The 25212-nt window shown below is 36.9% G+C and overlaps 1 protein-coding gene across 2 annotated transcripts in view; it reads left to right on the top strand.

Annotated features, from left to right (window-relative positions):
* Positions 1–23341, top strand: part of NLGN1 (neuroligin 1) — a 779124-nt gene extending 755783 nt beyond the window's left edge. For both annotated transcript variants that reach the window (XM_005889928.3, XM_070373059.1), the window contains 3 exons: positions 15559–15771; positions 19143–19932; positions 20748–23341. In XM_005889928.3, coding sequence (XP_005889990.2) covers positions 15559–15771; positions 19143–19932; positions 20748–21570 — 1826 coding nt within the window. In that variant the 3' untranslated portion in view covers positions 21571–23341. The remainder of the gene's footprint in view (positions 1–15558; positions 15772–19142; positions 19933–20747) is intronic.
* The last annotated feature ends 1871 nt before the right edge of the window (positions 23342–25212 follow it).

The following is a 25212-nucleotide window of genomic DNA, read 5'->3' as shown; positions in this document are numbered from 1 at the left end:
AAAAACAGTGGTCCTCTGCAGAGAAGAATCAGTGGATGAGAGTGATGGAATCAGAGCCAGGATCCCACTAACTACAATGACTGTAATATTTTGGTGAATTTGGAAATTTAAAGGGAATATTCAAGATTATTACAGTTCTTAGGATTTTTCTTTTTAAAAAAAATTATTAACTAGAGGATAATTACCTTACAATGTTGTGTCGGTTTCTACTGTGCAACGTGAATCAACTGCATGTATACATATATCTTCTCCCTCTTGAGCCTCCCTCCCGCCCCCGTACTCCTATCCCGCCCCTGTAGGTCATCACAGAGCACCAAGCGGAGCTCCCTGTGCTTCCCACTAGCTATATCTTTTACACATGGTAGTGAATATGTGTCAGTGCTGCTCTCCCAATCCATCTCACCCTATAGGCTTTTTCTTAAAAGAAAATTTTTATTCAAAAATGACAAAGGCGGTTCTAAATGTATTAAACATAGTGTAGAGATGCAGGTTCGATCGCTGGGTTGGAAGGATGCCCTGGAGAAGGAAATGGCAACCCACTCCAATGTTCTTGCCTAGAAAATCCCATGGACAAAGAAGCATGGCAGACTGTAGTCCTGGGGGGCATCGCAAAAACCTTGAACATAACTTAGTGACTGAACAACAACAATATTAATATTATCTGATTCCTGGGATAGTTTGACAATCAACTGAGAGGTACTATACACATTAGCTACATACTCCATCAGGTGAGAGAGCAGAGTGGTAAAAGTTCTACTACAAAGTTCATTCATTATTTATGGATTAATTGTTTCATGGAATGTTTATTCAATGGTAATTAAGTGTTAGAAACACAAAGATGGCCTCTGTTTAATCAGGGAGATAGGCTATACACCAGTGATAATATACTTTGGCAAGAGCTCAGATAGAGGTAAGCCAGAGATTGGTTGCTAAACCATCTTGTCTACATGTTTCCTATCTTATACAGTTTTCAAAGTGCATTTGAAGGGTTCAAAAAAGGAGTTGTTTCTCTGCCCTGCCCATTGCCTTTATTTTGTTCTGTTCGCATCATCTAGGTAATTCAAAGTTGAAAGTGAAAATTTGGTGAAAGTGAAAGTTGCTCAGTCATGTCTGACTCTTTGCGACCCCGTGGACTATACAGTCCAGGGAATTCTCTAGGCCAGAATACTGGAGTGGGTAGCCCTTCCCTTCTCCAAACTACCATGAAATTTACATAATCCTCAAACTTTGTCATTAAAATTATTTTTAGCTAAGGAGAATTATGGGCTTCCCTGGTGACTCAGCTGGGAAAGAATCCACCTGCAGTGCAGGAGACCCCGGTTCAATTCCTGGCTCTGGAAGTTGCCCCGGTGAAGGAATAGGCTACCCACTCCAGTATTCTTGGGTTTCCCTGATAGCTCAGATGTTAAGAATCTCCCTGCAATGCGGGAGACCTGGGTTTGATCCCTGGGTTGGGAGATGCTCTGGAGGAGGGCATGGCAACCCATTCCAGTATTCTTGCCTGGAGAATCCCCATAGACAGAGGTACCTGGTGGGCTACAGTCCATGGAGTCACAAAGAGTCGGACATGACTGAGTGACTGAGCACACACAAGGAGAGTTATAGATTTATTTTTGCTACCTGTTTTGTTTGATGTGTGCATGTGTGTTTGTGTGTGAGTATAATGGGATGTTGGTACTTCTATTTGTGATATTAGTGAGATTATTTAGTGTTGTTCCAGATTAGCAGTTTTATTGTATTCCACTTTTTTACACAGTGAGATGTTCCTGTATTCCAAAATTCAGGATGCTTCAGTTTCTTTTGAAAGTGCTAAAGCTTTTTGTAATCTCTGTAATTATTTTATGTAACCTTAATTAACATACTTTACCAAATTTCTTTGTAAATTTACTTAGTTTTGTAATTACTAAAAGTTTTTCATTTCTTTATATATGAAAAGACTAATCAAAAATTTTAACTAAAGGAAAGTCAAAGAATTCAACTATTAGTTAGAGATTTCTTGCAAAAAAATGACAATTTATTGTACCAAAGAGAAATAAGAATGTGCTCAAAGATTATGGGAACATGTCAAAATGACATTGGAAGCAATATAAAGAGGCTTCCATTGGCCAAATGTGGGACCATCTAAGCATCAAAATAAATAATAGTAGTAAAAGATTATAATCCCCAGGATATAATAAGAAGCCATGAGACTATACTGCTAAGAATGAAGGGATGAATTAATCCAAACTGGGGAGAAAGAAAAGCTTTTTCTTACAGCAGCCAATTCCATCTAATAATAAAATGTGATAAATTTAATATTTGTTTCAAATCAACCAGTGCCCCCCATTATGCTACACTGAGATAAAAAAAAACATTATATCTATGGTTTTTCTGCCCAAAATTCATAACCTGAGGAAGTATAATCATGAGGAAACACAGCATATAAACCTTAGTTGAGGGACATTTTACACCATAACTGACCTATATTTCTCAAAAAATAACGAAGTCAAGGAAAGCAAGTTCAGTTCAGTTCAGTTGCTCAGTCGTGTCTGACTCTTCATGACCCCATGGACCACAGACGCCAGGCCTCCCTGTCCATCACCAACTCCCGGAGTTTACTCAAATTCATCTCCATGTTGTCGGTGATGCCATCCAACCATCTCATCCTCTGTCATCCTCTTCTCCTCCTGCAGTCAATCTTTCCCAGCATCAGAGTCTTTCAAATGAATCAACTCTTCACATCAGGTGGCCAAAGTATTTGAGTTTCAGCTTCAGCATCAGTCCTTCCAGTGAATATTCAGGACTGATTTCCTTTAGGATTGACTGGTTGGATCTCCTTGTAGTCCAAGGGACTCTCAAGAGTCTTCTCCAGCACCGCAGTTCAAAAGCATCAATTCTTTGGTGCTCAGGTTTCTTTATAGTCCAACTCTCACATCCACACATGACTACTGGAAAAACCGTAGCCTTGATGAGACGGACCTTTGTTGGTAAAGTAATGTGTCTGTTTCTTAATATGCTGTCTAGGTTGGTTATAACTTTTCTTGGAAGGAGCAAGGGTCTTTTAATTTCATTGCTGCAGCCACCATCTGCAGTGATTTTGAACCCCCCAAAAATAAAGCCTCTATTTCCATTGTTTCCCCATCTATTTGCCATAAAGTGATGGGACTGGATGCCATGACCTTAGTTTTCTGAATGTGTAGTTTTAAGCCAACTTTTTCACTCTCCTCTTTCAGTGTCATCAAGAGGCTCTTTGGTTCTTCTTCACTTTCTGTCCTAAGGTAGTTGTCTGCGTATCTGAGGTTATTGATATTTCTCCTGGCAATCTTGATTCCAGCTTGTGCTTCATCCAGCCCAGCATTTCTCATGATGTACTCTGCACATATGTTAAATATGCAAAAATAAGAAAAGCAAAGACAGACCAACAAACTGTTTGAAATTGAGGAGATTAAGTGGAAAACTAAATTCCATTTGTGATTCCAGATGTGATGGGAAAGAGATTGAGAGGGAGGGAAGGAAGGAAGGAAGAAGAGAGAAAAGAGGGAAGAAGGGAAGCATTGGCTTGTAGGAAATTTGGGTGAAGAAATACACGGTAATTTTTAATTCTGGTTTTTGAAAAGTTTTTGTAATACTGAAAGTATTCAAAAATAAAAAATATAAATCATTAAATCAGTCAGATTACCTTTTAATAAGGAGCAATATAGTAAAAGCAGCACTTAGTAAAGACCAGGTTTTGCTAGTCATACCTTAGAACGATGTGTATCTTCTCAAATATTCTATGATTATAGAAAAATTAAGCTGTATTATCAGATTTCTTCATTGCCCAGACTTTATTTCCTGTCCTTCTCTTTTTATTATTTGTGTCCTCAGGGATCAGCTAGTGTGGGATTGAGGAACACAGCCTGCCTCCTTCCTCCTCAAATTGCAGCTCTGTGCAGTTGACTACTGCTGCTTGTTTTATAATGGTCAAAGTGACTCAAGTATCACTTGTTTTAAATTGGGTTTTGTTTTGTTTTGTGTTTTGCTATTTCATCCCACAGTCCAAAGTAAATATGTGCAACTAATATGTGTTAGCAGTTTTGGTAACTATGCTAAAATAGTATTTTTCTTTTTTCACATAGGCTTTGCCCAGGATGGTCCTATTTTAATTCCTTTAAAATTACTGCCACCCACTTTACGTCTAAAAGCATTTTCCCCAGAGGTTGTCTGCTGAGAGGGTTTGCTCCTAAATTTTCACTCTTCTGTTGCCATCAAAGAAAGACAGTTTCATTTGGAAAGTTTAGTTGTTGGTCTCCATGTGGTAACAGAATTGTAATATATTAATTCTTGTTCAGCAAACAGGTATAGCATGGCCATTGGGGGTGGATGTAGTGAAACATTCAGTTCAGAAAAAAATTAAGAAGACGAGAAAATTGTAAATATAAATTATAATTATAAAGTACATACACACACACACACACACACACACACACATACTACATAAGAGAGACCAAAATATATGTTAGACAGTTAGATATTTATAAAAATTTGTATAGTCTTTACTGTTCCTGAAGCAATATAGTATAGTTCTAAACTGTGTAGTAATTCCTAAAAACTTTTCTTTATATGGCAACCGTTGTGGGTCCCTCATTGTAAAGTATGCATTTAAATCACTAGCCACATTCCTGCATAATCAAAACAATTAGAAACGAACAGTGTGATTTCTTGTCTATTGGGCCTTTTAGAAAGGAGATTTCTCTTTTTACACTTCTTTGTGAGAAAGATTATCCAGAAAACACAGAAATTTTGTCAGTTTTGGTAGCAGGTTTCTTTTCCAGATTGAAATAGATAAGCACACAATAGCCTAATTCAGGGAATGTTGGATAAGCTTTTCTTGACACAGAGACCAAGAAGCGTGAATGTTAACAATCTTAGGTTGGGGTGGAGAATGGAGACCATGGCACTGAACCTGGGGTTGAGGATGATGTTTTCCCCAGCATCTTGAACCCTTCTTTAAAAAAAATATATATATATATATATTTATTTGTTTGTTTATTTGGCTGTACCAGGTCTTAGTTGAGGCATGCAAGATCTTTTGTTGTGGCACATAAGATCTTTAAGTTGTGGCATGTGGGATCTAATTCCCTGATGAGGGATTGAACCTGGATCCCCTGAATTGGGAGCACAGAGTCTTAGCCACTCAACCTCCAGGGAAGTCCCTTGAGCCATTCTTAATAATGGGAATAGTATACATAATTCAGGGCTAAGCAAATTGTGGTCTTTTCCTCTCCATTACTATCTATATTCAGAAGGAATTGATTAAAATAACTATTTTAGTCCTGTTTGGCCAAAGGAGTGACAAAATATTAAAATTAGATTATAATATAGAAGGATCAGTCTCATCTATTGACATTGGGCATGTTGAAAATATTGGGAATTTGGGGACAAAAAATAAAATATCAACAGCTGTTTTCTTTCCATACATCTTTTAGCATTCACCTGCTTTCCCATTGTATTCCTTCATGTTCAGCTTCCAGGAACAAGAGCCTTGGTCAGTAACACAGTTTCCTTTTCCCAAACATGGGACATTAAAAAGCAAATTATCTCACAAGAAATAAATAAGACAATGTATCGAAATATAAAAGTTTAGAAATACCACTTAGTAATATGATATTAAGATATGAGCATCATTTCAGAGCAATTTGTTTCTGGAGGATATATACAAAAAAGAAACTATTTTGACTTTATCCTTTGTTATTTTCCAAGAAGAATTTGGACAGTAGCTCTCAAGAGAACACAAAAAAAAGGAAGCTAGCTAAAGATGATATATAATTAAATATACCATGTGTGTTCTTTTTCCCTACTCAGACCCCAAATTATCCAATTTGAAGAATTTTTAAGTCATCATATTTTAAACAATCTTGACTCAAAAAATAAAGAGAAACTAACCAATTATATCTTAACATAAGGGTTTTATTTTGCTATTACTGTCTCCCCTCAAAACAGAGTATTTTTCAAAGTGAGTTTGGTGACAGAGTATAAGGAAAACTTGTTTGCTCCAAGGCTGAGCAACTAGTCAGAAAGATTGTATGAATCTAAAAAGAAAAGACTATCTAGAATAAGTCAGTGACATGAGTAGAATACAAAGTAGAATACAGAGACAGAGTGTAAGGGAAGAATTGACCGGACTTAGCAACTAAGAAGATCAGGAGAGTTAGTATCTGGGATTTCTGATTGGATTTTTAGCCAGAGAGTTTGAGGTATTAGTCACACAGTTTTAAATATCTTTATGTTTAAGGTGCCTAGGACACAGTCTTTTACCCAGTGATTTGTTCCATTTTTTATGCTATGACTTAGTGCAATTTGGGAGAATTGATTTTCGTTTTTTTTTAAGATGCTATAAGATTCTTTTAATTGTATATAGAGGTGGTTCTATTTATAAGGAGATAATTGACATGCTTTACAGTATTATACAAACAGAACTATTTGACCAATCTTCCAGAGTGATTTAAATGATGCAACTAAAACTGGAATTATAGAGGAGACATATTTAGTTATTGTAGAGATAATTTATTACTACTTTTTTTTTTACATGTTATGTATTGAATGATCATTATCAGTAAGTCAGTTTTTGTGTGAATGTAGAGATTTATTTGACTGTAACTGGACTCATTCAATATTATTTCAAGAGGAATTAAATACAAATCCTGGGTTTTGCACCAAGTGTCATAAGTTATATTTAGATATCAAATTTTGATCTGAAAATATTTGATCTATACCTATATTTTGATGTAGAATTATAAGCAATAAACTACCTAGAATGTATTCTTATTCTCTCAATCAACTTCTCTTTGTCTCACACACACAAACACAGACACTCTCATATCTCCTTTATCCTTCAAGAGTCCCGTCTATCTAATGCACAGTAATCCTTCCATAATGTTGTTTTCAGGGTTCATGCCATCAACCTATTTTTATAGATCTAAACATTTGTAACAAATTCCTCCAGGAATTTAAACTAATGGTTCTGTATTATACCAAAATTCACTTAATAGCAAGTAAAGTAAAAGAATTCCTTGTCAGGAATTTAAACTAATGGTTCTGTATTATACCAAAATTCACTTAATAGCAAGTAAAGTAAAAGAATTCCTTGTCACTTTGTTTTATATTTTAATATGCTTTCATATATATGAATATTACATATTGGCAATATTCTTTTATGTAAGAAGATATCATGAAATGTTCCTTAAATTATTATGTAGATTCAATAAAAGATGAGTTAACTAGAAAGATATGTGTCTTTGGAACCTATTTTTAAAAACTTCCATCTCAAGAATGATTTAATATTTCCAGGATTGTACACACATACACTCACTCACCTGATAGACTAGGGATTGTCCTTTTGTTTCTTAGCATGTTGAGTCTCATAGGAAAAAAAAGACTAATCATGTATTTCTTAGTGTTTTTCAAAATTATCCAGGAAGATTTGACTTCATCTATTGTTTCCCACAATGACCCTAAAGAATTTCTGATTCATATATCCATTCTGAGAATGGATTGAGTTATTCAGTCAATAGAGATTATTATCACAGTCTGGTTTTCACAAATGTAATTGACTTCCTGTTTTTTAAAAAAGTAAATTAAAAGTATATTTTAAATTGAATAAAATAATTTTTATCACAAACATGGAACTATTATGTTGTTTCTATAATGGGTCTTCAATAAGAGTAAATCTACTTTTTAAAATTAATTAGTTCCATAAACTTGCAGAGATTGGAAAATACATCCCTTAATATACTTAATCAATCTCTGCTGCTGCTGCTAAGTCACTTCAGTCATGTCCGACTCTATGTGACCCCATAGACGGCAGTCGACCAGGCTCCCCGTCCCTGGGATTCTCCAGGCAGGAGTACTGGAGTGGGGTGCCATTTCCATCTCCAATGCATGAAAGTGAAAAGTGAAAGTGAAATTGCTCAGTCATGTCCGACCCTCAGCGACCCCATGGACTGCAGCCTACCAGGCTCCTTTATATATCTCTAAATATTTTCTATGTAATAAATTAATAATCTATAAAACAGAACATTTTATAAAATACTTTTTCATTTATATTTCAGGGAAGTAAAATTTGCCACCCCAAAATGTGTCTTTGGAATGAGGATTATTTTAGGCTGTTTATTTTTAAGAAACAGAAGACTCAATAAGTCTTTCTTTTACCTCCCCCTTGGGCTGCCTAAAAAGTTAGATAAAAGGACCCTTAACAGGAAGTGAAGTGTCCCCAGGGATAGCTATGAAGAATATGGGCTCAATGTGGTAGGGAGAGTTTAGCAATTCATATAAATTAAACTCAGCTCTGTGTCCCATGTCTCTGCCTGGTCTATCTTTTAAAAATTTAATTTTTTAATTTTTTGTTTTTTAGTTTTTACAATGTTGTGTTGTTTTCTGCCACACAACAATACAAATCAGCCATAATTTTACATACATCCTCTTCCTCCTTCCCTCCCTCCCAAGCCTCCCAAGCCACCCCCCATCCCATCCCTCTAGGTCATCAGAGAGTGCCACACTGGGCTCCATGTGCTCTACAGCAACTTCTCACCAGCTATCCGTCTCATGCCTGATGGTGTAAATACGCTGAGGCTACTTTCTCCCTTCATCCCACTCTCTCTCCCCAACTGTGTCCACAAGTCCATTTTCTACATCTGCATCTCCATTCTGCCTGGCCCATCTTCACGTGAATCTCCTTCATTCCCTTTGAATTCCCAAACCAGCATCCTCTTTTGTCTTTAGCTGAAATGGCATTTAAGGTGAAGGCTTCAATCATTTTGGCAAAGTTTTCCTGAGTCTTTCTTATGTATACGTGTTATTAAATTTGTTTATTGGTTCCTTTAGAGGTAGCATTTCTTTGTGGAAAGGTCAGCAAGGTGATTTCCCTTAGCTTCAAGAGACTCAAATTTATAATGCCCCAGGATCTTAATACTAAAACAGCAAATAAAAATATTGTATTCAATAGTTCCTGAACATAGGGTTCACTTTTATTTATGCTGAAAGTAAGGAAACCACACAGCTTTCACAATATTCCAAAATTGTGAGGTACTCTGAAACCATGTCTCCTATTAGTATAAATATTAGCAGTTTTGCCCTTGGCTAAAGTACAAGCCACTGTAAGAGAGTATAATTCAGCATGTTGGGCTGAAGTAGCCGTAAGTAAAGGTGCTGTCTCAACACTAACAGAAGGAGTTGAAGTAGCAAACCCAGCACAGTATTTCCCATTGTTACCTTTTAAATATGAACCATCAGTGAACCGTGAGAAGTAAATGTTACCCAAAAGAATTTTCTGTAGATCATCGGGAGAGTCAGGAGGTGGTACATCAGCATTAAGCAGTTGTGAGGGACCTCATCAGAGACACAGGGGAGAAGAGTAGCAGGGTTAAGGTTGTTACAACATAGAAGACTTATGTGAGGAGCAGTTAACAACAGAACTTCATAAGACATTAAGTGGCTGACAAAGAAATGTTGAGTGTGATGAGAGTTTAGGAGGGCTTCTACTCTGTGGTATACAAAAATAGTTAAAGGGGATAGCAATTTTCTCAGTGGCCTTAATCAGAAGGGCAGGAGTCATAATGGCTCTAAGCCAAGGGGGATATCCCTGTGCCAGGGGGTCCATTTGCTGGCTATTGCATGCATGGGTCAGTGGTGGTTCCCATGTTTATGAGCGAGTACATACAAGGCATTCATTTCCTTTTTATATATATAAAAAAAAAAAGAAAAAGAGAATCTGGTCATTAGGATATCCAAGGGTCAGGTAAGTTCATCAAACTGTTCTTTAAGGCTTCAAAGGCTATGTCATCATCCAGTTCTTCCCATAAAATTGGGTCAAGGTTGTTACTGTTGAGTAAAACATATAGACATTTCGCCATAAGAGAGAAATTTTGGAATCCAGTTTTGGCAGTAACTGACTAGCTTAACTCCAGGAGTTGGTGATGGACAGGGAGGCCTGGCATGCTGCAGTCCATGGGGTCGCAAAGAATGGGACACGACTGAGCGACTGAACTTAAAACCTCAGAGTCGGTGCTTAGTTTTGGGTTTAAGGAAATTTAAGACACCATGAAATATATTTGGATCTAGGTAAAGCCCTTGTTCTATTAATAACATCAGATGCCCTTATTATCGAGCCCAGGTTTGAACAAACTGCAATTTTCCCTTGGAGACCTCATGTCCCTTTAAGGCTGAAAGTCTTAGCAAGTGGTGGATGCCTTCTTGTAAAAAGGCTTGAAGAAAGCAAGGAAGCAAATCTCCACATATTGCACCAAAGTAGAACCTCTGAGGAACTTTGTGTCATCCAGGTCATCCTTCAGGATTGACAATAATAAAAACTCTCAGCAAAACCATCAGACATTATTTTACTGGCTAGGTGAATTGTTTTTCTTCCTAAGTGAAAGCAAAAAGTTATTGGCTACCTTCAACAACTGGAATACTAAAGAATGTGCCACATAATCAATTACTGTAAAGGATTCCCTTCCAGCAGGAATGGATATCAGTAGAGCATAAAGGTTAAGAATAACAGGGTGTTAAGGGATAACAATTTGTTTATTGCTCAGAGGTCCTGGACAGACTTTCACCTTTGGCTTTTAGGTTTTCTCATCAGTAAAATGGTAGTGTTACAGGGACTAGTACAAGGGACAATGAGCCCTTGAGCCTTGTAACCTTCTATTACGGGCTTCATGCCTTCTTTACTGTAGGGTATTGATTAATTCTGGGAAAAGATTTTGAGGAATCTATTTGAACTTAATTTTTTTTTTTTTGGCTGCGCTGGGTCTTAGTTGCTGCACGCTGGCTTTCTCTAGTTGTGGATTGCTGGAGCTTCTCTTGCTGCAGAGCCTGGGCTCTAGAACACCTGGCTCAGTAGTTAGAGCACATGTGCTTAGTTGCTTCACGGCATGTTGGATCTTTCCGGTCCAGGAATGGATCCAACCCATATCCCCTGCATTGGCGGGCAGATTCTTAACCAGCAGGGAAGTTCCCATCTGAATCTCATAAGAGATGTGATGTGGAATTACCAACATCAGTTGATGATTTACCCATAAGGAAGGTGGTAACAGATGTAATAGGGCCAAAGATCAGTGTTTCCAGGATCAGCCCTAGTGTCATCAGAGACAGAGTGAATAAAACATGTCAAAGGGTAATTTAATTCCACCGGTAGGTTACTTTGATGATTGCTGTAAAGTTCTAGAATTGTCTTCCCCTTTTGGGAGAAAGCAATTCTGGCATGATACTTCTCTAAGAAGTCTTGGCCTCATAGGATGTGTATCTTTCAAAGGGCCTAAACAAAGACAATAGATTCAGAGACAGGAACCTCTTGAGGTTCAACTCCACTAGTTGAACTTTTTAGTATTCCAAAGCAGAGCTGCTTTACAGGAGTGTGTTTGAACATGGAGAGTGTGACTTTAGTGTTATTTAGGACTGGAAGAGATTCATCCCCAATCTGGAGTAATATTTCTCCAAGCCGATCAAGAGGGAGGGTTGGGAAGAGCCCCTGTGGTCCTTTGGAGCCCCGTCATTAAGAAGTGAAAGGAAAAAAAAAAAGAAGTGAAAGGAACATAGAAAGGCAGGTTGGAAAACTGAAGGTGCCTATAGCACTTAAATTTGTAACAATCTCTTTTTCAATTTCCTGGCTCCTTTCAATAATAGAAGAAACCAGGGTAGTTTGGGTTTTGTTTGTTGTTGTAAGTCGTATCCAACTCTTTTTCGACCCCATGGACTGTAGTAGCCCTCCAGGCTCCACTGTCCATGGGCCTTCACAGGCAAGAATATTGGAGTGGTTTGCCATTTCCTTCTCCAGAGGATCTTCCTGACCCAGGGATCAAATCCATGTCTTCCGCATTGCAGGCTGATTCTTTACTCTGAGCCATCAGGAAAGACTAAGGTTTTGTTTAGGGAATCTTCATTTGCTGGAGCTCAAGATTAAGAAGGTTGATGTTTTTCCTTTTAGGTAACTCATTTAGAGTGAGAGAGAGCTGGCTTGTCAGATTAACTAAACCAGGAGTGGATGTGGTTTCCCATTCCATCCTGATTCTTTTTACTGGAAGAAAAGGTCCCAGGTTAGCCCATTCATGAATACAGAGTTTAAAGTTACCAGGATAGAATCAACATCTGAAAGAAGAAAAGAATTTTCTCTAAAAATAATCTGAAGTTGATTTTAATAGTTATGACCAGTTTCATCAGATTTTTGTGTGCAAGCCTGAATTTTGTCCAATCAACAAACTTAGGTAAATCCCTAGGAATTGCCTGATGAGTCACCGGTGATTGCTTGAGCCTGATCAGATAGTAAAGTAGCAGGCTGCTCTTTCAGTTGTGATTCTAGACACCTTTCAGGATATTCTCAGCGGTTTTCATCCAGTAGTGGGTCTGGCCTTCACCAACAAACTTATGAACTAGCTGATATAGGTCAGACAAACCAGGTAGATAAGTCTGAATGACTATATTAAATTCCTTAGTAATTCTGTGAGGATTTTTTGTTACTTTGGGAAAATCTTTGACTGTGGTTTCAAGGAAAAGGGAAGTTTGGCAAGAGAATTAGTGTGGAGGAATTTAGCTTATAAAGAAGGTGTAGGTGATATAAGATCTTCCCTGGAGGCTCAGCGGTAAAGAATTTGGCTGCAATGCAGGAGACCCAGGTTCAATCTCTGGGTCAGGAAGATACCCTGGAGGAGGAAATGGCAACCCCCTCTAGTATTCTTGCCTGGGAAATCCCACGGTAGAGGATCCTGTCAGGCTACAGTTCATGGGATTGCAAGAGATGGACACAACTTAGTGTGACTAAACCACCACCACCACCAGGTGATATAGAGGGAAGAGGAAGATGGCACCAGAGGCAGGTCCTGAGACAAAGAAGGCAGGGAAGGAGCATGAGGTTTTACAAGAATTGGAAGGACTGATGTTGAAGCTGAAACTCCAATACTTTGGCCACCTGATGCAAAGAGCTGACTCATTTGAAAAGACCATGATCCTGGGAAAGATTGAGGGCAGGAGGAGAAGGGGACAACAGAGGATGAGATGGTTGGATGGCATCACAGACTCAGTGGACATGGGTTTGGGTGGACTCTGGGAGTTGGTGATGGACAGGGAGGCCTGGCGTGCTGTGGTTCATGGGGTCGCAAAGAGTTGGACACGACTGAGCGACTGAACTGAACTGAATCTTTCTTTGTTGTTTTCTTTCTTTTGCCTCAACTCATCTTAAACATCTTATTTTGCAGAGAAGCAATTTTAGGCTCCTGATAACATTTGGAAACCTCAGAATACCAATTAAAATAAGTATTGCATTAAGTTTCTGGAAATGTTGGATCATTTTCCAATTTGGTTTTAAGAAAAATGAGTTTGGGGATTTTAAAAATTCCCCATAATGGCCACTGATATTCTAAATCACCTTTAGTTAGGTTGGTCCATTTGGTTAGAAATACGCCTGAGGAAGGACTATAGTTTTTAAACATAAAATTGGCCAGAGTCCCTGTAAATGGGCATGCTCAAAACTCTAGATAGTAGGGATCCCATTTCTCAAAGATTTCTACCTAGAGTAAAAGGATAATTTTCAAATAGCATAAACATCTCAAGCAACGCAAACAGCTCAAACAGCCTGCAGGTCTAATACCAGCCAGTTCAGAAGGAACACTCTAGTTCTGAAGGTCTGCTCAGTACAGCTCTAATGTAACAGCCCAATTCAAAGGGAATCAGGCCAAAGGCTTAATAGCACAGTGCCAATAAAATAGCCCCTCTTCCAAAAGGAATTGAGTCAAAGGCTGAACCCACACAGTTATAATGAAGCAGCCCCTGATCCCAGTGGAATGAACCAAAGGCTAGCCAATTCCAGGAGGAACAGCCCCCACCCCACCTCCCCCTCCCCGTTCCAGAAGGAATCCTGCCGAAGATGAGCACAGTTCCAATTCAAAAAGGCCAATTTCAAAAATCAGGCAGATGCCAAATAAGTACTCGCACACATACAGAACAAAGTCTTAGCCAGAAAAGAAGTGAAGTGAAGTGAAGTCGTTCAGTAGTGTCCGACTCTTTGCGACCCCATGGACTGTAGCCTACCAGGCTCCTTTGTCCATGGTATTTTCCAGGCAATAGTACTGGAGTGGATTGTCATTTCCTTCTCCAGGTAGCCAGAAGAGACATAGTCTTAAAACAGAGCCCCAGTGAAGCCTGGAGGACTTCAAAGTGCAAATAGGGCAGAAGCTTAGGTCCAGAAGAAAGACTAACTCTTAAATCCCAGGGCTGACAAGAAAAGCAGTGAGCAGCAATGGGTTCAATGTGAGCATCACACTTGTCTACCATCACTAGCCTGGAAATCATCAGGGGTCTTGTCTGGATCTCCATGCAGGCCACCAAAATGTTGACTTAAATAGACAGCCAGCAATTTCCCCAGTAGAAATGGGTTTGCTTGGGATCAACGAAGAATTGCAGTTTGGGGTCTACAACTATGGCGAGCCACATGCCAGTCCCCCCACAGCAAGGAAAGAAGGACTTTTTTAAAAAAAGGGAAAAGGAAGGTGGGAGCATATAGTAAACAAAGAGTCTGTTGGAGGACTTTGAAGAGTTTGAAGTATAGTGGCTTTTCAGGGACCGAGTTGTGAGAGTCTCTCATTGGCTGAGCTCTTGCCAGGCAAGGAAAGCTTTTCTTCCTTTTGGGCTCTGCTATTGTCACAGTGCATGAGAGCTCCCCTTTCTGACTTCCCAACTCTATTTTAATTGAGGTTTCTCTTTATCAGTTTTGCACTATCCATCTCCTTTTTTTAAATTGCCTTTTCTACTCTGTCAGTTTAGATCTTTGTAACCTCTCCCCACCCTCATTCTATTAATCAACATATATTCCTCTTCATTATTAAATTCACTATGAAATTGAGCTTTGAACATTGGAGAAATATGAATCTCAACTTTTCAAGAATCTTCAAATGTTCTATATTGTTTTCTAACTTCTTATATTATCTCAGTTTAGCATCTTGGGCATTATATTCTAAAATATAATCTCAAATTATATCAGCTACAGTGATTCTTAACCATGGCGCATCATCAATAAATATGTGCATATACCTATACATGCAAAGAGTTGCATATAATTTTATGCACAAGTCTTAGAAAAATACCCCTGTTCTGTGTCCTCATATCCTGCCAGTCTGCCACACATACATTAAATTCCAGCCATATAAGACCACAAGCAACTTGAGGACTGACAGTTTTTATGCAAAAACACACCCTCATACACCCCATGATACTATCTCAAATATCTCCACCAAGTAAGTCAGCCCCTAGAATGTCTCTCTTGAGGTCTTTCACAATGTTTTCATTCTGTCTTTACCTGCTACCTGTTACCTGTTACCTGGATAGCTTGGGAAACATTTGGGGAAGATAAATATCATTTTCCAGATTTTAGTCTCTGCTATTCTTCCTAAAGTAAATTAGTTTATTCTGGTGGAAAATAATTTTTTCCTAAAGAACTTGGGTTTTACTCATCTTGATGAAAACAGGTTTCAATTTTATTTAAATTTTATATCTGTTTGACTCATGTCAACTCAAAATGGTGTTCTTTGATGTCTTTTGGTTTCTATTTTCCAGGTTTCTTGAGCACAGGGGATCAGGCTGCAAAAGGAAACTATGGACTCCTTGATCTCATACAGGCTTTAAGATGGACTAGTGAGAATATTGGATTCTTTGGTGGTGACCCCTTAAGAATCACTGTTTTTGGATCTGGCGCTGGGGGTTCATGTGTCAATCTGCTGACTTTATCCCATTATTCTGAAGGTAACCGTTGGAGCAATTCAACCAAAGGTATTATGCAGGTTGCAAATTTTGACAATTTTGGTGTCTGCATGCCACCACCATCAGTAGTATGTGATGCTCTGTATATATTTCTGTTTAAACTAAATGTTAGAATGAACTCAATAACTGTTTCAAACTTTGTTTCTTCAGCTTCTCTATGCATGTTTAAATTTTTGTCAAACTCTTTTCTTTGTTTCCTGTGGAGCTTGGTTTGGATGCCCTTACAAGCACACTTCAGAATAATTAACATTACAGTAACTTTTCTCTCCTCCAAAGGGTGATTCTGGGGAAAATCAAAGATGTTCACATTTCTGTTATGTTGATTCAGTAATCAAAATCAAAGACATGGGTTTTTAAAAAAATATCGTTTAATGCAAGGCTTGTATATAATCTATTTTCTAGATGGTAAACTTTTAAACCCTTTACTAGTATGAAGATAATAAGGAAGCGGTTGTTAGCTAGTTCGTCTGGAAACATCATTTTCACTTGTCTGAGTAGAGGACAGACGTTTGATTATTTTGCATGCATGATCCAAAATTGTCAAAGCATTAAGGTCACTAGTAGAGCTTTTGATTAAAAAGAAAAATATGTTTGATTTTGTGCTTTTTCTATTTTCAACTCAAAAATGTTATTTTTCCCCCTGAAGCCTGGCAAAGCAGCCTGGAACACTGAGGCTGGTTAAATCCATGAGATATTGTTTTTGTCTCCATTTTCTGGCCTTGACATCTTTTTTCCAAAATGCCTGTGCAAGGCTTATCATGCTGGTCTTTATGAACTCCCATTTTACCATGAGTTTAGTCACCCATTCTTATAGCATTATTAACTTGAAATATCCACAAGAATAGAGGTGTTTTGTTAGAGAAATCTGTAAAGTAAATACTTTCTCTCCATTATACATACAGAATAGATAGGAAAAGAGAGAATACATATCAACCATCTTATATTTTCTGCTTTTCCATTGTCAGTTTATGGATATTAAGAAAGTATACACTGTCAGTTTTAAATCATGAAGCTTGTGAGTTTGTAAGACTAAGTTTTAGTATATGAGCATTAGACACAGAATATTTGTTTTTGGCATCAAAGACACATTAATGTCAAATTTCAGAATAACAGTCATTAAATGAGTTTATGTATTTGGAGGATCATATATTATTACTGACTTAATTTGTAGACATAGTTTATGTAATATCTCACTTTATCAGTAGAGTTCTGATTCAAGATAACAAAATGACACCTGTATGAGAACTCTCCCAAAGTATAGAGATTTTGGTCTTCAGTGAAATGACTTATTTTGAAATAATAAAGTTTGTTGTTTTTTTCCGTACTTGAACAGATTAGAATGTTCTAGCTTGAAGACTAAACTAACACCAGTACTTATCTAGGATAATGTTAGCCAATCTCTTCAGATTCTTAGGGTCATTTGGTCTCAAAGCCTATTTGCACTGATTTTTTTTCTAAATTTTTTTTCTAAATGTAAAGTGAACATGGGTATCAAAGCCATTTTCAGCCAATATAAAACTAGCATTTTATAAAGAGATGAATCAATTAGTCCATCAGCTAGTGTTGCTATTCATCAATCAATCAATGTGGTAAACAGTGGCAAATGGCTGTGCAAAGAGGTGAAAACATAACATTCCATCACACACACTCTTCAAGGAAATCTATCCATGCCTGGCTAGATAAATGTACTTATGTGTGATCTAGTTCTAAGCTTATTTCTAGTAACAAAGCTGCCTAAATTGACCAGGAGATGCTCAGAAGGGGTCTTGGAATCATCAGGCTAATTTTATCTCTGTTACAGACTTTAACGTTTGGGAACTTCCTAGAGCTGCAACAATTCTCAGGCCTGTAACAATCATGCATACGAGCACTCTCACTAATAGAATATGTGGATTTTCCCAATACCATTTAGATGGCATATTTCAGACTATATTAAATGTGATATGTATTTTTTGGGTGTATTTAGTTAATGTCATTAAGTCCCTAAAATGGGAAAGAATCTTATAGAAGTCTTATTTTAGCTATAAAGTTTTTAAGCAGTAAAATATTTCTCTGAGCCAATGTTGACAAACACAGTTTTAAAAAGTTATTCGTTACTATAGGTATTCTCTTTGCTGTAGCAAACTGAAAATATTTTCATAAAGATGTCAGAAATCAAAACAAATATTATTAGTATTGTTTGACTTTTTGAATATTTTATAATTATCTGGAAACATTATTACAGGCATTTTGAATACATATATGTGTTTGGAGAAAAAAAGTGAAAGCTTTGCTTCTAATTTAGTCATTAATTTAGCACCTTTGTGGAAAAGAATTCTTATATATTAACACATATGAATGATTGAGCATGTGTTTGAATAACTGAAATACAAAGCTGTATTTGGAAGTTGACAATAAAGGTAATTTTTAAAATAGAATAGATGAATTATATTTTTAAAATGAGAATTTTATTAGAAAATACCCTAATAAGTAAAGTTCATTTATAAATTTGAATGGTATGCAGCTCTTATCAAGCTGCATATGGTACCATGATTTATCATTTTTAAATGTAATTAAGTGAAAAGCAATGGACCATGTACTTTTCATCTTTTTGATAAAATATAGCAGTGCACATTCAACAGTGGAAAAAGTTAAATCACCCCCTGCCCCCACTAAATCCTTCTGCTGATGGTTTTCTCTTTAACCTAGCGAATACACTGAAAATGTTATATCTTCCTCAGGAAGATGAGTTTTCAACATACTGTGTCTGATATAAAGAGCTGGAAAGAATATGTCTGAAGTGGTATTCTGTTTTGTGTGCCTTTAAGGCCATCCCCAGGGTATTAGCAGATTCCCAGCCCCAGTAATTGTGTAAACATATCAACAATTGTTTTCAAATAAATTCTGATTAAAACAAACACAGAGCCATTTTGAAGAAAGATACATGCAGCCAAATTGGAGGAAATAACCTCAAAAGACAAGACAAAGTCTGATGTAAAGCTAAAGGGGAGAGAGCCCCATCTGGTTGGCTGTGACAGTAACATAGGTGTTTACATGCTGAGCAAATGAATACTTGAGACTGCTTTTACCACTACCATTTACACATTCTCCATTTCTCCTTGTTTACTGCCTTTTTGAGACAGTGCACAATTTAGATCTCTTTCTTCTCAAAGTAGTTGCTACTGAAAGCAGAAGACTCTAATCCATCTTTCCAATTCATTGTACCCTGGGGATGAATTTGTGTACCTTCTCTTAAGCAAAAATGTCTCTATCTCCCTGTTTCTTGAGTCATATCTGGGTTTTTATATACACATCTCAAATATCAGATTTGATTGTTTTACCACAACATTATTCAAAGGTCATCTGAAACATTTTGTTGTTGTTTTTTTTTTTCCCCATAGGACTCTTTCAACGAGCAATAGCTCAAAGTGGAACAGCCCTTTCCAGCTGGGCTGTTAGTTTCCAACCTGCAAAATATGCTAGAATGTTGGCCACAAAAGTTGGTTGCAATGTTTCAGATACAGTAGAGTTAGTGGAATGCCTGCAGAAGAAGCCTTACAAAGAACTTGTTGACCAAGATATTCAACCAGCACGATACCACATAGCCTTTGGACCTGTGATTGATGGTGATGTGATACCGGATGACCCTCAGATACTGATGGAGCAAGGAGAGTTTCTCAACTATGATATAATGTTAGGAGTAAACCAAGGGGAAGGATTAAAATTTGTTGAAAATATAGTAGATAGTGATGATGGTATATCTGCTAGTGACTTTGACTTTGCTGTTTCCAATTTTGTTGATAACTTATATGGATATCCTGAAGGCAAGGATGTTTTGAGAGAAACCATTAAATTCATGTATACTGACTGGGCTGACCGTCATAACCCTGAAACCAGAAGGAAGACATTATTAGCTTTGTTTACGGACCATCAGTGGGTGGCACCAGCTGTAGCTACAGCAGATCTTCACTCAAATTTTGGTTCACCCACCTATTTCTATGCCTTTTACCATCATTGCCAAACAGATCAGGTTCCAGCTTGGGCTGATGCAGCTCATGGAGATGAGGTTCCCTATGTACTAGGAATACCCATGATTGGACCTACAGAATTATTTCCTTGCAATTTCTCCAAAAATGATGTGATGCTGAGTGCAGTTGTAATGACATACTGGACAAATTTTGCTAAAACTGGGTAGGTACCTAAGGAATGAAATTTGCTATACTTTAGTAAAAATATCCTCTTGAGCACTTAAAATATACATGTTTTGTGTCCAAATGATTTAATTTAATAGGTTAATGCCAACAATATTTAAGTTCCTTTATTCAAAATTTATATTTGTGGTGTTTCAGAAATCACTGCTTTATCCTTACTTTGTAAAGCTTATTAGAAAGTCTTTTATCTTTATTGCATTACTCAATAATTAAATTTATTTTGTTTCTTTTTTAATTACACAGGATTTATTACTATTATTCAATAATGACAAGTTTTATTTTATAGAGATTTTCAGTTTAGTTTAGTTTCAGTACTGTATGCCTTTTGATCCTCCCAAGTACCTTGTGAGGAGAGCAGGTCAAATACGATAATCCCATTTTACAGAAAAGGGGCCTTAGTCTATGAAAGCTTCACATAGATATATTCAAATGTCCAGTATATAGCAGCATTAGGACTCCAGTCCTCACCTGCCAATTCCAAATCCCAACTTTTTCCCACTGCTGTCTCTGCTTAGCTTGCCTATGAGAAAACTCACTTGTACTTGAATTTTTTTATCTTTGGATGTGTAGCAGTCCATGGGTAGAGAGAACAAGAAAGTGAGATTTACTCAAATTGTGTTATCAAACATTTAACAACCTGCCTGAAATGGAATTGCTATTTCTAAATTAACCCAAGTTATATTAAAACCGTCTAAAGCCTTGCTGAGTTACCTCTTCAATTAAATGTTAAACTAGTGCCATTGTGATTTTTAAAAGAATAAAGTAAATTTCTTTCTCATAATTTCTCTTTTCTAGTGACCCAAATCAACCAGTCCCTCAAGACACAAAATTCATCCATACCAAACCCAACCGCTTTGAAGAAGTAGCATGGACCAGATATTCCCAGAAAGACCAACTTTATCTCCATATTGGATTAAAACCAAGAGTTAAAGAACATTACAGAGCCAATAAGGTAAACCTCTGGTTGGAGCTGGTACCTCATCTGCATAATCTCAATGACATTTCTCAGTATACCTCGACAACAACTAAAGTGCCATCAACTGACATCACTTTCAGACCTACGAGAAAAAATTCCGTACCTGTCACATCAGCCTTTCCCACTGCCAAGCAGGATGATCCCAAACAACAGCCAAGTCCATTTTCAGTGGATCAAAGGGACTACTCAACAGAGCTGAGCGTCACTATTGCCGTTGGAGCATCCCTACTATTTCTGAACATCTTGGCCTTTGCAGCCCTGTACTACAAAAAGGATAAGAGGAGACATGACGTTCACAGGAGATGCAGCCCCCAGCGCACGACTACCAATGATCTGACCCACGCACAAGAAGAGGAGATCATGTCCCTCCAAATGAAGCACACTGATTTGGATCATGAATGTGAGTCCATCCATCCACATGAGGTGGTTCTTCGGACCGCCTGTCCCCCAGATTACACACTAGCTATGAGGAGGTCACCTGATGATGTTCCCTTAATGACACCCAACACCATCACAATGATTCCCAACACTATACCAGGGATTCAACCCTTACACACATTCAATACATTTACTGGAGGACAGAACAATACTCTGCCCCATCCCCACCCCCACCCCCATTCACATTCAACAACCAGGGTATAGCCAGATAAGAGAAACAAACTATTTTTTTGATGGATTGCAGTAAAAGATTACTGAAGATTCCTTGGCTTTCAACCTACAAGACTCTTACTATTTAAATAAGGAGGAATATTATGTGAATATACATATCAAGAACTTCGGGGGTTTTGGAAAAAAAAAAGAATTGTACATATATAACAAATCAACTTTAAAAGCGAATTTCAATTGCTTGAAGCAATTGTTCTGAATGATACTTTTTCATTCACATTCAAGAATTAATTTTTTGAAGATTTATGTTACATAATGGAATTAGGCATGTGGAACACCAAACAGGAAAGAACTATGTCTGAAATATAAAATATAAAAATTTTAAAAATAACCATGAATATGCACAAGGGACACACCAATGGAATGTCAGATAATTTTCACCAGTTTTTATTTGGAGCTGTTTTATTGTGTAGACCATATTTACATATTTGGATAAGTACACAAAGCACCAATGCTGTTAATGGCCTTAGCGGAGGCTCATGCTGAAATTTGCCAGTAAAACAAAGAAGTTTAAAGACTGGCAGGTACAACATTATCACATAAGTGCTGTCAGTATAAAGTTGTGGGGATAAAGGAAACTGGATATTTTTAGCACGATGTGCATGATAATTTATATGCTTGGTGGCTGTGCTGCTGATTAAGCCGTAATTAAAATTCTTCTCATCCCATTGAAGTTTTTAATAGAAGCTTCCTCCATCAATTGGCAGAACCTAAAGAAGAATTTAGGGGGCAAAAGTAATTACAATAAAATAATTCACAGTAGTTTTGATAATAGAAGGAATTAGTTACTAAATGTATCTGAAGAAACTATAGGTATAGTGGTGAATACTCGCTGATATGAATCCCAGAAAAAAAAAATTTCCTGTGTTTTTAATGTTCTTTTCATTCCCATCTAAATATTTTCTAGAAATATAACCCTAATCGGACATGTGTTACAGGATCTATAATTTGCTGTGGTTTTTGTTATTCTGTATTTTGTTCCTTAGGGTAAGGTGAAGTGTGTCCAAAGAGTAACTTGCAAGTCTTTATGATCTGAGGATGCCCCAAATTACCACTCTGATTACAATTCTCAGTTCATTGATTTACTCATGTTGCATGACAAAATGTTTACTACTAATAATTCAATATGAAGTTATGTCCCTCCTCATGTCACTTATCTTTCTCACTGAGGTTCATTCACTGGAATTTACTCACACAGTCTCAATAGAGTGCAACGTAGATAAAGAACCTAGAAGGAGCGTCAACACCTGGAGGATTGTAGTCTTACACGTACGTGTGATTTTAAATGAATATTCTAAGACCACAGAAAACTCTTCATCCCCTTGTTGTTTACCAGTAACAGTATATCACAGACCTTTCCAAATGTTTGTATATGTAATCAGATGTACATTTATATTAAAAAAAATCGAGATGGACTTAAAGAGCACATCCTGATAAATACTTTCTCTCTTACCTGTACTATATTTCTATTAGACTAAAGTTATGTGATTTTTTTTTACATTTTTTCAGATGACTAGCAATTTTGATAGTTTGTAAGATAATGCAAAGAACTTTCTCTGACAAACTAACTGCAGTAACAGAAACCTTTCTTTTCAGTTACTCTTTTTCAAGAATGAAAGCTTATTATACAAAAAAAAAATTGTATACTACTTGATGGAAACAACTTTGTACATCTTGGCCATGTCACTGGTCATTGCGTGAAATAAAGATAATAATGACTATTAGTCCAATGCTAAGAGACATGATCTTTGCTCATTAAAGAGCTAAAATGTTTATTGCTGTTTTGTCTTTTTTTAAAAACAAAAAAAGAAGAAAAAAAATGAAACATGACCGTCTCAGAGAGTCATTTCTCTAGACCAGTCGGGTTTTTGAAGACATGCAGTTAACTTCTACAGAAGACACACTATGTATTTAAAGTCAAGTCTCATCTAAAATGAAACTGATGAAACATTAATTTTATTATGAATTTATAAGCCCAGGAACTCATGGAAAGTATTAGCAATGTATTTTTTAATACCTCTTCTTGTGAAAGTGGCGTGGAAATAAAATGTGCCAATTGTTTTCAGTTAGAAACACACGTTCCAATTCTGATCATCAAGAAACAGGTCTATTGGAAATAAATGTGCAACATTTATGAAATACAATATCTAGGTTCCCAATATCAAGGTGATTCAATTCCCATAAAGTAATGGATAGAAAGTTATCATTCTAAGAAAATTTTAAAGTGCTGAGCAAGACTTTAAGCTAACAATAAAGATAAAAATCTTCCATTTTGAGGAATTTATTTACTTATAATTCCCCCTCCCAATTATTAACTATCAGTAAAATGTAGATGTTGCTCCATAGCTTCAAATAAAAATCTGTTGGGAGAAAAACAAAGTCTTCAAAATCCAGAGCGGTCTATGTTCAGTTTTTGCCTGATGTGATGATGCTTTTAGGCTGTGAACTGCCAGTGTAAACATAAAGAATTGTTTTGCATCTTAAATATTGTTTAATCAAAAAACTGTCTTTTACTATATTGATTAAACAAAAGATAAAGACAAAAATAGAAATGACAACAAAATAAGATATAAACGAAATCTTTCATATGCTTTACTTCAGTTAGCAAAACCGTTCTATTTTAATGATGGCCTTATTTATATCTATCTACTTATCTGTTGCTCTAAACTTATCTGTTACTCAATCTACCTAGCTATCATAACAGACATTTATTTATTCCCTAAATTATACTAATTTAGGGAATTAGTATAAAATAAATGTCTGTTATGATAGCTAGGTAGACTGAGTAACAGATAAGTTAGGGAAATGACCTAGGAAAACAAAGCATAGCCCTATTTTGGTTTTATTAATGTAGCAAAAACTTTGTGGAAGATAAAGCAGCTCTAAGTTTTATTACTGTTTGAGGTCATGATGATGTCATTGTGAACGTTAGTTGCTAGTTTATATTACAGCAGCTAGTTTTCTGAATGTAAAATGATGTCCCACAATAAATAGAATATGAAGAGCTGTTTTTAAAGCTGAAACAAATTTTAAATGCAATAAGTATTTTGAATAATGTTATTAGATTTTACCCAAATGTTTTAAATATATTTATTTATGATGATTTTCTTTAGAAAACAAATCACAAAATTAAAAGAGTATTTTTGTCATCACATATTAATTCAGATTTCCCTGCCTTTGCTGAAACTGCAAATAGCCAAGGCTGCTTACAATTTATACAAACATTAAGCCAAATTAACTTTATTTCATTGTCTTCAGTTCAGTTCATTTCAGTCACTCAGTCATGTCCAACTCTTTGTGACCCCATGGACTACTGCACTCCAGGCTTCCCTGTCCATCACCAACTCCCAGAACTTGCTCAAATTCATGTCCATCAAGTGGGTGATGCCATCCAACCATCTCATCCTCTGTCATCCCCTTCTCCTCCCACTTTCAATCTTTCCCAGCATCAGGGTCTTTTTCAGTGAGTCAGTTCTTCGCATCAGGTAGCCAAAGTGTTGGAGTTTCATCTTCAGCATCAGTCCTTCCAATGAATATTCAGGACTGATTTCCTTTAGGATGGACTCGTTGGATCTCCATGCTTTCGAAGGGACTCTCAAGAGTTTTCTCCAACACCAC

Source organism: Bos mutus, chromosome 1, assembly GCF_027580195.1.
Source record: "Bos mutus isolate GX-2022 chromosome 1, NWIPB_WYAK_1.1, whole genome shotgun sequence".
Taxonomy (NCBI): Eukaryota; Metazoa; Chordata; class Mammalia; order Artiodactyla; family Bovidae; genus Bos; species Bos mutus.
The sequence above is the reverse complement of the archived record's forward strand: the minus strand, read 5'-3'. Positions and strand labels throughout refer to the sequence as shown.